Source organism: Myotis brandtii, unplaced genomic scaffold, assembly GCF_000412655.1.
Source record: "Myotis brandtii unplaced genomic scaffold, ASM41265v1 scaffold345, whole genome shotgun sequence".
In the NCBI taxonomy this organism is placed as follows: domain Eukaryota; kingdom Metazoa; phylum Chordata; class Mammalia; order Chiroptera; family Vespertilionidae; genus Myotis; species Myotis brandtii.
Genome location: NW_005363283.1, coordinates 2,513,295 through 2,530,787, shown reverse-complemented (window position 1 = coordinate 2,530,787; position 17,493 = coordinate 2,513,295). Strand labels below are relative to the sequence as shown.

The following is a 17,493-nucleotide window of genomic DNA, read 5'->3' as shown; positions in this document are numbered from 1 at the left end:
CCAATTGCCCTCCCTTCTTGGCCTGATCGCCCCTAACCACCTCTTCCTCGGCCCTGACACCATGGCTTTGTCCAGAAGGATGTCCAGAAGGTCTCCTGGTCTAATTAGCATATTACCCTTTTATTAGTATAGATATTTTGCAAATTTTTCTTCTTGTTCTATATTCTGGAACAGTTGACCTGTATTATTCCTTAAATGGTTTGGTTGACTTGCCCCATGAAACCCCATCTGGAGTGATGATTTCATTAATGGGTGGGATTAGTTTACAATTAATTGATGGTGATAACTCTATTTAAATTTTCTATCTTCTGGAATCAGTTTTTAAAAATTTATTGGGGTCACATCAGTTAATAAATTATATAGGTTTCAGGTATACAATTCTATAATACATTACCTGTATATTGTATTTTGTGTTCATCACCTCAAGTCAAGTTTTCTAACATCAACATTTATCCCTCTTGACCCACTTCTACCTCCCTGACCCCCTTTACCTCTGGTAATCACCATACTGCTATCTGTGTCTATGAGGTTTTTTTTTTCCTTTGCTTAATCCCTTAACCTTTCTCACCCAGCCCCCAACTTCCCTCTGACAGCTGTGGGTCTCTTCTCTGTATCTATGTCTGTTTCTATTTTGTTTGTTAGTTTATTTTGTTCAGAAGGAAATCTTACCTTTTTGTGACAGCATGGATGGATCTGGAGAGCATTATGCTAAATGAAGTAAGCCAGTAAGAGAAAGACAAGTACCATATGATTTCACTTCTGGAGTCAGTTTCTGTCAATTATATTTAACTATAAAAACTGTCCATCCCATTTAGATGATTATATTTATTTATAAAGAGGTGAGTAAAGTGGTACTCATGATTATTTTAAATTTGTATCTGAGAAGTTATTTCTCCTTATTATTGTTTGTTTTATATGTTTTGCAGTTCTCAATTTATCTGTCATTAAAATAGCATCTTTTAGCTCTTGTATCACTGCTTTGGCTCTTGTTTTTTGTTTGTTTGTTTTTTAGATAAAATTGCTTTAAAAAAAAACAATTCTTGCAACTATGTTGGTCATAGCTTTAATTTGTTCCCTGGCAATACTTTTTCCTGCTACACTTTTTATCATATGCTTTTTTTGGAGTGTATTTTTGTATAGTTCTTTTGATGATTCCTATTTTTATTATTGCTAATGTTTTACTAGTAAGAATTCTTTCTGGACCAGTTATTGGAAGGATGTTTTTGTGGCAGTGAGGTCTATGGCTTCATCCAAGACTAGCAGACATATCTTCTGAACATGAGGATGTGTAACCAATAACTGCTTTGGCCTTTACTTCTATCTTATCAAGAGACATCAGCCCTGCAGATTTCTCACAAAGCAGCATCTCACTCTTCCAGTTTGCTTCAGCAACAAAGTGCTTCCCACAAATGTGTATTAGTTATGTAATTTCTCATTCAATCCTTCCTTTCCCACTTCTCAAAATATGTATGTCCCAGACTTGGTCCATGAAACTCTGATCACAAACCATCATACCCTTTCTCATTACTCCAATATTGTTTTTCCTTTTCATGGTATGCCACTTATCCTGCAAATCAGTGATTCGTCAGCTATGCCCCAGATTCATGGCTATGAGAACTGTCTTTTGGATTCTTCCCTGTTTTACCTTCACAAAATAAATTGTGATTTAGGCTTATGGATGTTTTCTAGCTAGATCATTATGGATTTAAGATCTCTTTTTCTCATTCTCCACATGCATTTGGTGATAACAAGCGAAGGGATAAATCTTGTTTTATTCTTTCATTTCAAAAGTGGAAGGTGCCTATCAAATTGATTCTGAGAGGTTACTTTCTCAATGCATTTTCCAGAGACACTGTTTTTTCCTTTACACAGATGCAAATGGAATGGTTAATGTCCCTTGCTTTACCACCTTCCCCCCCCCCCAACCCAATCCTAGAAGTACAGCCAGGACAAAAGGCTGCTTCCAAAATAACAGTTGGAAGCTATTACATCTTTCAGAGAAGCCTAGAATGCCTTTTGGAAAACTAATACATTGTTTTGTTACCCTCTCTGTATACCCAAGATACAGAAAGCAGGTATAAATTCTACACATGGCTTAAATTCTCACCTGCTTTCATTCAATTCAATAGAAAATAATAAATCACCATATTCACAAAAATGAACAGGTTGACAGGAAACAGATTTATTTTTATAGCACACCTAAGATATATAGGGACTCATATATTTATTCAGCTATTTTAAAGGGGCTACGCCTGCTTACTCCCTGGGCAGCTAAATGCTAAGTTGCTAAGTTACTGGCATTTGACATCATCTCTTCCTTGACATGTCCCCATTTGACAGTTTCCCATGATTCACTGGGCCAGTCACCTTGTTACTCACATTGCTCATTTTCCCAGTGACGTCTGTATAATAACTTAAAATTCACATCATATACTAGATGCAAACCCCCTAGATTCCACATGAAAATATTTAAATTGCTTGATAGTCTCTAAGTGCATTTGGAAGCACACCGGATGGCATACCTACATTGTTCACATAATAGTTGTTATAATTAAATTTAGCATCTTTCTTCTGGGTTGGTTTGTGTTGAGAAAAGAGGAAATGATTACTGGTAGAGAAATAATGGTTACTATCTCTTACAGGCTAATTTGTTCAATGAATAGCTCACCTTACATATGCACACTACATATTAAGTCCATTAGTGCTTTGAATTAGCTTCAGAAAGGGTAATACTCGACATAATTTACCCAGTCAAGGGCATTTTCACCTGCTGACAAATTTACATATTTCCCAATGTCATTAGGTAAGAGCTAGTCATCAGAATAGCAGAGGGTACTATTATTAGTTAGTTCATTTATTTGACTCCATCATTGTTAACATTAATTATAGTCTAAATTATATTTAGCAATTGTTATCTTTCTTGGATGGAACACTATATTACTATTTCAAAAAACTATAATTTTAAAAGTTCATACCAGAATAAGATAGATGTTTTTAAAACATTCTGAAAATATTAGTATTTAAGACAGCTATACAGAAAATTATTTGCATGACTCCATTTGAACATTATTTATACATTAATATGACAGAATATAAAATCAATTGCCTAATTATTGGTTAAATTTAGCAAATAAATTTTATTGAAATGTATTTGATTATTCTGCACATTTGTGAAAATATAATCAAATATACTTTCAGACACAATTATCTGACCAATTTTGTTCCCTGGCTCATTTTCCCCCCCTCACCTTTAAGATGGTCCTTTTCATTTTTCCACTTTAAAAAAATAGAAAATATTCTACATTTTCATCCTGCAATTATTTAGTAAGTTTTATCAATGCTGAAACTGTAACTTAAACACAGACCTAATAAGTAGAATTGCCATAATTTAGAAGGCTGTAAACACAGATCATGTTGTAGTAAAAAAGAGATACCTATGTCAGTGTTTGCCAACTTAATTCATATGGCAGGGAGAGATCTGTAAGACAATACAGTTTATAAAATCAAGTTCCCTAAATTCTAGCTAGCAAATTTTGCATCCCTCACAAACAGTGAATTACCCTTACAGATGTTTGGCTATAAAATTATCAACTACTGAATGTACTTTGGTAGGAAATACAATCTGTTCAGTGTCAAATCCAAGAGAAACATTATATATGCATCTTTACTCTAGAAATGATTTAATTGATAGTTTATTGATATCTTAAAGTAAATCCTTGCTAGGAATAAATAAATCATACCACTGCAGAACAATTAATCATTGAACATCCATCCTTAGCTAGTAGCATTTAGTACATGCTGCTCTCCTTGCATCAACTCTTGCAGAAATGATTACTCTAGGACCCATAAAACCCCGTGGAGCTCAAAACAGAAGCTTCTGCTGCTGCTCACATTATTACATATGAGCAGCTTAGAAATCCCTCAAATGATAGATGAATTGTAACTCCAAAATGCCATCACTGGGGCCAGAATTGTTATTATTTTTCATTTCTATTTGTTCTTGAGGGTAGCTTGACTCTCAAGAGAAAATGGAATGCTGATGAAAGCAGGTAAACAGGCTGGGCTGCACTGAGCTGATTACTGCCTTAAAGTTTCTGATTTGTAAAATTTATAATAAGCAATAATGCTCTTGACAAGTAGTAAAACATCTGAATTTATGCAACTTATTATGTGGGAGAAGGGCAATTTGGCAGAAAAGTGCTGTAGGTTGGTTAATTCTGGTTTGTTTGAAAAACTGCTTGAAATTATTTTGACATAACTGAATTTGTACAAATTAAGGAAACAAAAAAGCTGAAATGAACTGTTGGTTGATGCCATAATTATAAAGTGAACTGGAACTTGTGAATTGTGGATGGATTCAGGTAAACCAACAGGAACAGAGGGAATGCATGACATGACATTGTCAGAGACCTGGGGGCAAATTACTTAACCTCTCTGGGTTTTACCCTTTCCTATTTTGTAAAATGTGATTAATAAGACAATCTGTTAGGGATGTTATGAAGAGAAAATGACATAATGTGCTTAAGTAGTGTGCCTGGCATACAGTAAGTAGCACATTATTGTTGCTATTTATTTTATTAATAGCAGTAATTTATTATTATTATTTTATTATTTGAAATGAGATTTGAAAATATTAAGAATAGCAGGAAGAAATAATTAATTCTCCAAACCTGCTCAACGTATGTTGGTTTGCTAGTATTCTTAGTCAAAGCTTCTAAAATAAATCAGCCAGTGTCTGAAACATTTTTACTGGTCTTATTTTTTCCAGTTTTATTGAGAAATAATTGATATATATCTTTGTATAAGTTCAAGGAGTACAGCATGATAATTTGATTTTATATAGTGAAATTATTAGCATAATAGGTTCAGCTAACATCCATCTTCTCATATAAATACAACAAAAAGAAAAGAAAAAAGGAAAAAAAATTCTTCTTGTGATGAGAACTCATAAGATTCAGTCTCTTAACAATTTTCCTATGCGCCACACAGTATATACCACTATAGTCATTGTGTTGGACATTACCTCCCTAGTGTGTGTGTGTGTGTGTGTGTGTGTGTGTGTGTATGCAAATTAGGCCAGGACACCATAACGGGTCACAATCAGACAGGAGGAGGTTGTGCGCGCAGGTGAGGCCCAGAGCAGAGACTGAGACAGACACTGGGGGGCCTGCCCAAGCCGGTGTGGTGGCTCCGGCAGCCCAGAGTGGACACAGGCAGGGGTCAGGGGGGACCTGGGGCAGAAGTCAGGTGTGGGTCCTGGCCGCCTGCGGTGCCAGTCAGGCCTGACTCCCGTGGCAGCCCTCGGGGTGCCTCCTCACATGGCGGGAGGTAGGGCGCCTCCTCACACAATTTCAATAATACGCTGGGCCTCTAGTTTATCTTATAATTGTAAATTTGTATCTTTTGATCACTTTCCTCCAGTTTACCCTCCCCTTGCTTATGTCTTTGATAAACAAAACTCTAATCTCTTTTTCTATGATTTTTGTTTTTGGGTTTTTTTTGGTTCCACATACAGATGAGATCATATAATATTTGTCTTCTTTGAGTTCCATACATATTGTCACAAATAAATAGGATTTCCTCATTTTTTATGGCTGAATAATATTCCATACACACACACACACAAACACACCTTCTTTATCTGTTCATTCATCAATGGGCACTCAGGTTGTTTCCATGTCTTGGCTATAGTGGATAATGCTGTTGTGAACATGGGAGTGCAGATATCTTTTTGAGTTAGTGCTTTTATTTCCTTTGCACATATGATCAGAAATGGAATTTAAGCCATATGTGTGTTCTTTTTTAAATTAAAGGATGCTGGCTGTAGGTTTGTGAATAAGGTGGTTGACAGTTAGGTGTAGTACAAAACAAAGTCTGAGTTCTATTTCTCCTTTGCCATATACTAGCCTCACCCTAGACTACAGGTCATTTATAACCTCTTTGGGTCTCAACTTGCTGATATAGTAATGTAAGGAACTAACATCTTGCTTATGATAAAAATAAGATAACAAGGTTCAAGTGCTTTGAAAACCAGTTGTGCTATAGGGAAATAAGGTTGCTATATCAGGTCAAGTGGGCTCTGGAAGATCAGACAAGGTGAGCTACAACCTAGTATGAGAACTTGGAGTGTAAGCAAACAAGGAGAAGTGGAAGTGCTGGTCTGAAGGGAAGCTGAGCCCACTATCAGAGTAATGGTAATAGAAACTTTCAGAGAAAGCCAACTGATTTGAATTTGAACAGCATTTTTGAAAAAAGGGGGGGGCACAAGAAAATGCATTGGGCAAAAGCATTTCCATTACTTGGGCAGTGATGGGCTGAGAGTTGGGGAGAGGTAATTTGTGTTGGCCTTCGTTAATAAAAGAAGTTTGTCCCTATGTTAAATAAAGTGGGTTTGCATACATTTTTCTGCAGTGCTATAGAGGAAAAAAGGGGGGATCAGGGAGGTTGGAAAAGTTGAGAGAGCAAACATATAGAGATCTCCATGTTACATATGCAAACAGAGTTTACACTTTAAAGATTCTTTCATTGCAGGTGGATGGTGGGGTGGAAAGGTGAAAAATCACCTCTTGTTTTCTAGATGAAAAGATTAAAAAGCTACACAGTTAGGCAGTGATGGAATGTCATGAGCAACTAGAGGCCAGTTCTCCCTGTCCCTGGTCTCCTTCCTCTGCATAGCTCCATTTCAGTAAGGAAGAGAAGATGACCTCACTTGCTCTGGACTCTGCTTAGTTTGAAAAGCATTGAGGGTGTTGGAAAGAGTTGGCGATAAATAGTAAAGGTACTCCCTCCAAGAAGGAGGCAGATGGAGAGAAAAGTGACAGAGAGAGACTGTAGAGTCATCCAAAGGACACTAAGACCATTAAACAAATAGAAATACGAATGTGTGATAACAAAATATACAGTAAGAACTCTGTTGTTCCATGAAATTCAGTCTGTAAAAGTTTAAGAATTAGTAATAAAATATAGGACATAAAATTCAGAAAGCCTATTTTTATTCCAAGCATGGTAAATGAAATATGTCTTCTTCAATTTAAAAAGGTCCACTCATTAATGGTGTTTTAAAAAAGAAAAGAATTATAGCTCTGGCTGAAATGGTTTAGTTGGTTGAAAGTTGTCTCAGAACTTAAGGGTTGGTTCAATACCCGGTCAGGACATATGCCCAAGTTGTGGGCTTGATTCCTGGTAGGAGACATGCAGGAGGCAGCTCTTTCCTCCCTCTTTCTCTCTCCTCCTCCTCCTCTCTCTCTCTCTACTTTTGTTGTTGTTATTGCTAATCCTCACCTGAGGATATTTTTCCATCAATTGTTACACAGAGTGGAAGGGAGAGGGAGAAACACACAGAAAGAAACATTGATGTGAAAGAGACACATTGATTAGTTGCCTCCTGCACATGCCCCGATCAGGGCCAGGGATGGAGCCTGCAACCGAGGTACATGCCCTTGACCACAATCAAATCTGGGACCCTTCAGTCCACAGCCTACACTCTATTAATTAAGACAAACAGGCTACGGCCCTTCCTTTCTCTCTAAAATCAATCCAATCAAAAAATGGGCAACAGACCTAAAAAGATATTTTTTGAAAGAAGACAGAAGGAAGGCCAAGAGACATATGAAAACATGCTCAAAGTCACTAATCATCCCAGAGAAGGAAATCAAAATGAAAATGCGGTACCATCTCACACCTGTCAGAATGGCTATCATTAACAAATCAACAAATGACAAGTGCTGGCAAGGATGCTGAGAAAAAAGAACCCTCATGCACTGCTGGTGGGAATGCAGACTAGTGTAGCCACTATTGAAAACAGTATAGAGTTTCCTCAAAAAACTGAAAATGGAACTCCCATTTGACCCAGTGATCCCACTTCTAGGAATAATCCCAAGAAACTAAAAACACCAATCAGAAAGGATATATGCACGCCTATGTTCATAGCAGCGCAACTTACAATAGCTAAGATTTGGAAACCGCCTAAGTGAGAAAGATAAATATCACATGATCTCACTCATTTATGGAATATAATGAACAACATAAACTGATGAACAAAAACAGATGCAGAGACAGAGAAGCATTGATCAGATGCTCAAACCTCAGAGAGAAGGTAGGGGAGGGTGGAAGTAAGGGGGAGAGATCAAGCAAAGGACTTGTATGCATGCATATAAGCCTAACCAATGGATACAGACAACAGGGGGGTGAGGGCATGAGTGGGAGGGTGGGGGGCAATTGGGGGAAAAGGACACATATGTAATACCTTTATCAATAAATTTTAAAAATCAATAAAAACAGATAAAAAGACTTCTATATAACCTATAGCCCCTCAAAAGAGTAAGAAAAGATAATTCACTAGATTCTCTTATACAAACAACAGAACACATTTTACTCTCTCAAAGGGTGCTAGCTTTTACAAACTTATTAAAATAACCTGCTTTTTTTCTTTCCATGTTTACGTGACATTTTATTTCTCTAAGTGGCTTCTCCAGCAGACTGGAGTTGCCAGCCCCTGACAGGTGTTCACCCACTCCCCTCACTTAGTCACTGTGTGAGTCCCCTAGGCACCTGGGCCAGGTTGCTCTTAAGCAGAGATTTCAATTGTAACAGATTTGGTACTGATTTTTGAAATGGGTCTAGCATTCCTTTGGGAGGTAATAAAAGACCACTGACATCATTTGGAAAAATAAGACTACTGTAGAGACCAGGGTAATATGTGCCCTTAAGGAACACAGCCATCACACAAGTAAAGATTTGCTATATTTGATGTATCTGACCTTTGTTCACTCAATGGAAAAAGAGACTGGGTTCCCAGGGTACATCACACTCATGGATTTCATAACAGTCAACCACCCCACATTCAGATCCTTGGATTCCAAAGAAAGATGACTAAGGGGTTCCTGGTCTCATCTTATAAAAGTAGCCAGCATATCCCTAATTCAGATAGTCTCATCTCTGATCAGAGTGATAGGACTTCTTTTTAATAGTCATTAACAATGATTTTTAGCTAAAAGGGTATATGAATATCCACAAAAGTTAAAATCGTGTGGCTATTCAATTTGATAGTAAACAGTTTTCTGCTCTTTATTATTCCTTTGGCTGTGATTTCGCAGGGTTTGATTCAAAAACTGGACTTCTAAGAAGCACTTACTTCTGAGAGTCTCAGGGGGAATTGGAGTGATTGTGGTAAGTGAGGAAAGGGGATGCAGAATTTTAACTGGCACACAGATTCTTTCCCAAATGGAAATCCTACCTGGTTTCCTCCTGGCCACAGTGATAATCATTTATCATAATAATAAGCATTTATATACTACTTGGCAGCTTATAAGGGAATTAGGACAGGTATTATTGTCCTATTTTACAGAAAAGAAAGGGAGATTCAGAAAAATGAAGTCATCTGTACAAATCATACAAATGACAAATAGTGGAGGCAGGACTGGACCTTTCTCCTATGACTCCTATTTTTCATGTACCATATTGCCTTATGATGCCAAAAGCCAGAGACAGGATATACGTTTTTCTGGCTTGGCTTTGGTTTTTGCTTTTGGTTAATCATTTACTTTGGGAGAGGTTAGTGCCACCATTTATAAATTTTTGCTGTCTCTATGCTATTCTCAGGCACAAATTCACTCCCATCAGTATCATTTCTCACAACTGGCCATCATTCTTGTTTCTCTTCCCATCCTCGCTTCCACATCTCATCCCCTCCTTATAGGCTACAATTTACATAACCATGTGCCATCAACAATGTAGTGGGAGACAACAATGACATTGACTTGAGATCCCAGAAAGCAGAAAGGCAAAAATTTGGGGTAAGATGTTTAAACAGGGAAAGTTTCCTTAAACAGGTACTGAGTCCATTCAGACTCCAAAAGAAAGAGCCATAAGGATGTCAGAATGGGACAGAAGGTTGGTGAGATTAAGATATTAGTTTGATTAAAGGATGGGCATTAGAGGTAAGAATGAGACAGGAGGTATAAGCAGAAGGGTCTTGAAGTTATACTCCTGGAAACAGAACAGTAATTACTTTAAACAGTTTAAGCAGATATATTGCTTCATTATTAAAAGGCACAGAAATAAAGGTTTAAACTCACCCGCAAGATTTCTTCAACACAGCTTGGATCACTGGGAAGGCTTACCTAAAACAAAATAAACATAAAACAATCTTGTTACTTTCAGAGAAGCTTATTGCATAATATTTTTACTATTTAGGAAAAATTGTAAAGAAAATAAATATAGGTATCTATGTGGTTTTTCCTTATTAAATACAAAGCAGAAAGTATCTGCAAATGGCCAATTTTATTTTACTTTAATGAAACAGTAAGACCACAGTGCAAGGTGCAGAAAGCTAGTGCCTCATTCTGTCACTGATTTGCTGTTGGACACTGAGCCATCCTTCTCCATTGACCAGACTTCACTTTGCTCATTTATTCAAAGAAGGAGTTCAACTTCCTGATCTTTAAGGCCTCTTTGACCTTCTGATATAGTTTAGTGTGTTACTCATAATCACAGATTTTTAAAAGATGAGGTCTATATGAAACACTTCTATGATTAAATTAAGTTCTCTTTTGAACTTATGAGTCCAACCAGATGCCTACAATTCTTATTGAAAACAGGGTAAAACTCCTATGTAAACTGCATGCTTGCCTTGGCACTTAGACTCTTACAAATACACAGTTAATCCCATGAGCCACCTTTCCCAGTGTGACACCTTTCTAATCAACCAAAATTCAATCAACTAGCAGAAATGTACTCCATGTCTGGCAGTTGGCCCTATCCTCCAGGGGCTCCATAATGAAAGCAAGAATCCAAACACCAAAGTGAGACACCAGCTATAAAACAATGCATGACGGAGGACTTGAGAGCCACCTGGACAAAGGTCTTCTGGGCATGATGTCACCTGTGCAGGTATGGGCATGGCCCCAACATTCTTAATTCTCTCCTTCATACCTTCACCCTGTCCAGGATTGCAATCTGATCATTTCCATCTCCCTCCAGTTCTGGTAAAGATAATATTTGCTCTCTTTGATTCACTGCCTTGGGATGTAAAAGGCTGGTTTTATGCAGAGAGCACTTCCACAGAGTCTACATGTTCCAGGCCTCTTACAGGACAATTAAGTCATAATCCCTTAGTTACTCTGACACATTTGAATATGAACGTAATTATATTTCAGGAAATGGGGACTAGAATATGGACCCAGTTTCCCTCGAAGTTAAAATATATGTTAAACTCATCAGCAAATCTTAACTTAGCATTAAAGTTGCTACTGTGCATGCATTAATTTCAGCTAATATTTATCAAATACCTTCTCCATGTACAGTTACCTGCTCCAAGTAGCATAAAATCCCTAGTGGGGGAGGCAGGCTGAGAAACAGTCACCAACAATGAGTGGCCATCCAGCCTGGGTTACCCTGGCATAATTAATTGATAGTGCCCTCTTTCCACCTAAAAAATGTCCCAGTTTGGATGATAAATTATACAGTCACCCTTCCAAAAACAATCATATTCTTATACCGAGTAGAAAAACAGTAGAAAGAAAGGCTAAAAAGGTTGGCTGGGCACACATTGTAAAGAACCTTAAACGTAGATTTTTTTATAGGGAACCATAGGTGGCCTAGCACAGTTCTTTGTTAATTTATCCATTCATTAAGCAAATATCTTTGAGGGCCAGGGTCTGTGCCACTAGACTTGCAGTAGGCACAGATACAATAGGAAGCAAAAAGAAACAGTTTCTTCTCTCATGGACTTTGCAGATTCAAGAGGAAGGCAGACATGAAGAATCACATAGTTAATGTAAAACTATAACTGTGGTAAGTGCTACAAAGGAGATCATCCCATGGACACTAGTTCTTCAAATGAAATAATTAACTAGCGAGTATTTCCTAGGTGCATGTCCAAATAACTGAGAAATGCTGCAATCTATCTGCCTCTTGGAGATCCATGATGCAAATTAAAGGCTCCGTGACACCTATCTAATTAGTTTAATGCAGCACTTCCAAATTTTCTTGACTGAATTCTTGAGTTTTTAGTATCTGCAATACCCCCCATTAACAATTATTACAATTGCACAGAATGAATACTTACAGAAAATATACTGGGAGATAGTGGTCTATTACAAGATTACAGAACTCAACTGATTATTATTAACAGCAAATAAATCTCATTCCATTGTTCAATGCTCCAATAACTATTTTCCAAGACAATTCTTAAACTTCTAATGAATACCTTCCCCAAACACAAAGATCAAAATGACTATAGCAAAATCTTCAATCTTTAATATTGCTATTGCATTGTATCAGTGTGGGCTGCCTGGGCTAAAAATGTATGGCCCACTCTCATGAGGTCTTTGTTCTCCTTTTTCCATACAAATGCATAAACATTAACTTTTTAATTAGAGTAAAAATATTAGCAATATGCAGACACAACATTTATGAGTATAAATGTTGGGTGGGAGTCCTGGCCCTATCACCAGGGAGCTGGACTTTGTAACTTTAATCCTTTAAAGTTCCACTTTTTCCAATTGTAAAATAAAATAATGGTAATAACAACACCTATTCCTTTAAAATCTCACAGGGTTTCTGTGAGCAGCAAATGAAATAAATAATGTGAATGTGCTTTATAACCCACAAAGCCCCACACAATGAGTCAGGTTTTACCCCTTGTCCTGTTCTTCTTACTGTTTTATTATTAAGTCCAATCTTCTTGTCTTTTCAAGGTAAGATTTGACTCACTCTTGTCAACTGCAAATATCATCTCTACACCTGGTATTATGAATATCCATTTCCTTATTGGGGAAATGCTGTCAAAATAGAAAGAGTTGTGGACTCTGGGGCTTTACAGCAAATCTAATAATGACTTATTGCGGTTGGTAGCACTCAGGATTGGGAAGAACTCTACAGGCAAGGGCAGCAAAATAAATATGCATCCACATGAAGTGTTGATAATTTTTTAAAGGAAATACTGGAATGCAGCATTCACATGGAGCCACTAGTTCCACAAACTCATCTAGCCCTGCCCTATAGCTGTTTACACTGCCAGGCAATTACATTCAAGCCGCAAGTGTTTTTCCCACGGCAAATGTGTTTGATTTAACCAGCGAGTATTTCCTAGGTGCCTAGAAGAGTGTGAGGTATTGTGGGTTGCTAATACAAATAACTATGAAACTTGGCCTCTTTCTTTCTAAGTTACATCTCTAGATGGAATGGCAAAACAAACAATTAGAGATGCACTGGGATATATATTGTAAGGTAATCACGACAAGGGTAATAGGATGGCATTCATTCACCCCCTCCACCTATTTATCAGTTCTTCCATTCATTTCTTTAGACAGCAAATCCGGATTGAATTCACACTATGCTCAGGATGGTGCCAAGAGGGAGTATTTAAAGAACTAAAGACAACATAATTTGTGCCTTCAAGACGCCACACAAATTGGGGAGACAAACATTTATAAGGGAAACAGACAATACTGACAATACCATACAGGAGGTCTGATTTAGGTGTTCAGGAGATAGTACCTACCGGGCTTGTGGACAGAGTCATGTCTGACAGAAGCTCCCAGCCGCCGAGATCCTGACTGTAGTCCTCACTCCATATAGGAGTGAGAGGCCAAGGACTTGACATGGTTGAGAAGTGGTGGGGCCACCTGAAGCCACTCCAGTCTCTGAGCTCCCTGCAGAGCCGCGCCGGGGAAGAAAGCTGAACTAAGGCTAGAGCTCAGCCCAAATTTTGCCCAGTTGCTCTCTCTATGTCTCTCTCTGTCTCTCTTTCTCTGACACACACCCCTCTTGCAGTAATTCTGGAATCACTCAGACAGGTGTGAGAGAAGACTGGGGAAGAGAGCAGTGGCGATACCGGGATTAGAACTGCTATCTGATGAGTTGCCAAACTGCTGTTTAATTCCGGAGCCACCTTCTCTTCTCTTTAAATCCTCTCTTGAGTATTCAGATAGTCCACAAAGCGCAAGTTAGCCACTCAGAGCTGCAGCGTCCTTTTGCATTCCCCCTCTACAACCCCTCCTCCTGGAACAGAAAGCAAGCTGCACACCACACAGAGAAGGCTGTGCTCTTCTCACTCCTGGACCCAAAAGACCCTCTTGCGCTGGGCACAAATGTTGTCTTCTGAAGGCCAGTAAGGGAGGCGCACGTCAGGCAGGTGGTGAATTGACTGAGAGCCCTCACAAGTGCCTACCCTCTATGCATGTGACAGTGTAGGCTGCCACCCCATGTAGCCAAAGAGAGACCACACACAGATCATCTGCCTAGTGATAAATACATATCTTAGGAAATAATCAGGGTACCTTTAAATAATCAAATATTCAATTAACTGCAGCAACAATAAATGAATTGCATAGGATGTTTTAATCATTCTGGAATTAATCAGTTTGGAGAATACTTCTTGGCGATTAGGGTAATACAAGATATCAAAAATACCCTGATTGTGGCATTGAGAGACATAAGCAGCAGCTAGCACTAATAGAAAACATTGAGATTAATGTAAAACATTAAAAGAATAATAATCACCACATTGTTAACCCAGAGGAGCTCAATGCATGCCTCTGAGTACATTATTATTAAGGGATTGAGGTCATTTTTCCCCTTAAAATCATCCTGAGGTTGCCTCACAATACCTGGCAATCAAAGCCCGCTATTCTAGGTATATCCCACCTTGGCAATGACTTCGTAAAGCAGGTTTACAGCTGTTAGGGGGAGAGGTTGTTGTGCTGGGTCGGGGATCAGGTGAGGGAATAGAGCTAGAAGGAAAAAAAAGAAAAACTCATGGGCACTGACAACAGTGTAGTGATTGAGGGAGGGGCATGAGGGAGGAGGTGAAGGAGGGTGTAGGGAGGATAAATGGTGATGGACTGAGATTTGACTTGGGGTGGTGAACACACAATACAGTGTACTGATGATGTGTTGTAGAATTATGCACCTGAAACTATATAGTTTTGTTCACCAGTGTCACCCCACTAAATTTAATAAAAAGGACAAAAACTTGAAAGTTGCAAGTTTAATTGCCAATGAATGCTTGAATTCCCCTAACAAGTGCCAGTGACACTGAGTGACAAACCAATAACACAAAATACTATGCTATCGGTCCAGTTAAAAACAATATCCACAACTGACACCATGCAGGTTCTAAATTAATTCTGTTTGTATTTTCATTAATAAATTGTTACATTTATCCCCATGATTGATTTACAGCACACAGTTCTCCCCTGGCATGGCATTACTAATAAAATGAAAACTCAGGTTATTCTATTGTATTACCAAATGAGCTTTCTATCCTTAAAAAATTTTTTAATCCACGTCATAGGTCATTTGTAAAAGCAAGGGGCAGCAGGGAGTCCAAGTTTTCCAAAACTTCAAACCCAGTTCACATAAGGATTTTTCTCTCTGTTGATTTCTGCCTCACCTTAACCTGTCCCTATTCTAGTTTGTATTCATGAGTCTGTGATTAAACGAGAACAGTTAATATTACATAAGCTTCAGACAGAAGTCCTCAAGTAATATAACTTTAATGAAAACAAAATATTTCACAACAGTGAAATGTTACAGCCAACTTGGTCATCTTTTAATTTCTTTTTAATGCAGTCCTGGGTGTCTAAAGACTTGATATTTACATTAAAATATTTTTTCTGGCCAATTTTTAAGGGCGTTATATGGTCAAAATATCCCATGTAAAACAGGCTAATATTCACCATTCCCTCTAAGAAAAGAAGTAACCAAAAATAGAATGTGAAGATCAAAGGAATTTAACATTTGCCATTTTATGCCAAGTACAGAAAATTACCCATTGCCCAGAATCTTACATGGAACTAAAACTAAAAAGGTAGAGACAGCAATCACATTTTATTTATTTGAGCAAATAAATGAGATAATTTACTATATTTTCTGGGGGCATAAAGGGGTAGTGAAAGGAGCCTGGTCTTTGAAGCTGGACAAACTTAGATTTAATCCCAGCTCTGAAACCGGAACATCTCTGAGCCTCTGTTTCATTCTGTATATAAGGGAAATTTTTTTTAAAAAAATCTACTTCTAGGCTTGCTGTGGGATTGAGATGTCCTGATGTATATAAAAGTACCTTAGCCTGCTAGGGTGTGCATCATAAGTCTCCATCAACACCTTCTATTCTAAATTCCCTCTAAGGACTTGGAAAGGTGTGTCAGTACCCTGTTCCTTGGGACCACTGAGTAGATAATTTGATCACCTTGTAAATTAGCCCCTAGAAATCTTGTGAATGTCACTATTTATTAAATCCTATTCAGGTTGCTGCTGCTCCATCTGATGACTCTGACTGAGGTGACAAAGTGGGCTAGAGTGGGACTTGAGGGGCTAAGAGAACACAGAGAAGGGGCAGAGGGGGTGGGAGAAGTGGAGAAAGTGTGGGTGATATGCTTTATTATGAACTCACCTCTTCACTGATTACATTAAGAATGAGCAACAGGGGAATGCATATGCAGCAAGACCCATCACCAGCTGAGAGTACCTAATGACAGATGGAATTTCAAGTGAAGAGTACTTAATTCAGTCAGCTCTGAATAGCCATTAGCTCACTCTTCATTTATTTGGTCTAATAACTGGTTTCTATATAAGAGTGACCTAAAAACGGGGAGGGGAGCTTCATCTTAAAGGAAAATTAGGTAGGACATATAGAAAGATTACCCTAAGAAACCAAGAGCCTATCTGGAAATGTCTGGCTGCCTGACCTACAGCCCCTCCCTGCCCAAATACCCTGCCTCTGGTCACCCTAGCTGGGTATTGAGGTCACTCTGGCTGCTAGTGTTACTGCCCATACCCCTGCCTAGGCTGTGCAGACTCTGCTGGCAAGGATCTCCATGGTCAGACCCCCTCTTTATACCCTAGTACAGTGGTCGGCAAACTGTGGCTCGCGAGCCACATTCGGCTCTTTGGCCCCTTGAGTGTGGCTCTTTCCCAAAATACCAACTTCTGCGCATGGGCCACAAAGTTTCAATCGCACTGTAAGTGCACGCCCGCACATGGTATTTTGTGGAAGAGCCACACTCAAGGGGCCGAAGAGCTGCAGGTGGCTCACAAGCCGCAGTTTGCCGACCACTGCCCTAGTACATTCTTCGGGCTTCTTTTCTAGATCCTTAATTCTATTGCTCACACTCAAGCTGTATCCTCCAATTTCTCTTTGCCAGCCTCCAGACTCTGACCCAAATTGCCCTTTCCTGCCTGTGCTCTTCTCAGCCTTCTGTCTGCTCTTGGTGCCTCCTCTATAACCCAAATACCTTACAGCCATGTACCCTTTCTTTTAAAATTTCATGGCAGGCATCTGACTCCCCAGGGCTCCTACTTCTGTCCTGTCCATATCTTAGTGCCACAACAAGAACCATTCAAGATTAAAGTCTTGATTCTATGAAATCCCTTCTTATTGCACTTCCATTAACTTTAATTGCTATCTCATGTGCAGGCCCATAATCTCTTTTAATAAAGGATGATACTGTAAAAATACAGATGTGAAATTGAACTGAAGTAAGGCAATTT

The 17,493-nt window shown here is 38.6% G+C and overlaps 1 protein-coding gene across 4 annotated transcripts in view; it reads right to left on the bottom strand.

Moving 5' to 3' along the window:
- The window catches only part of AFF2 (AF4/FMR2 family, member 2), a 598,244-nt gene that overhangs the window by 204,254 nt on the left and 376,497 nt on the right, over nucleotides 1-17,493 (bottom strand). For all 4 annotated transcript variants that reach the window (XM_014544018.1, XM_014544019.1, XM_005871569.2 and 1 more), the window contains exon 4: nucleotides 10,077-10,121. In XM_014544018.1, coding sequence (XP_014399504.1) covers nucleotides 10,077-10,121 — 45 coding nt within the window. The remainder of the gene's footprint in view (nucleotides 1-10,076; nucleotides 10,122-17,493) is intronic.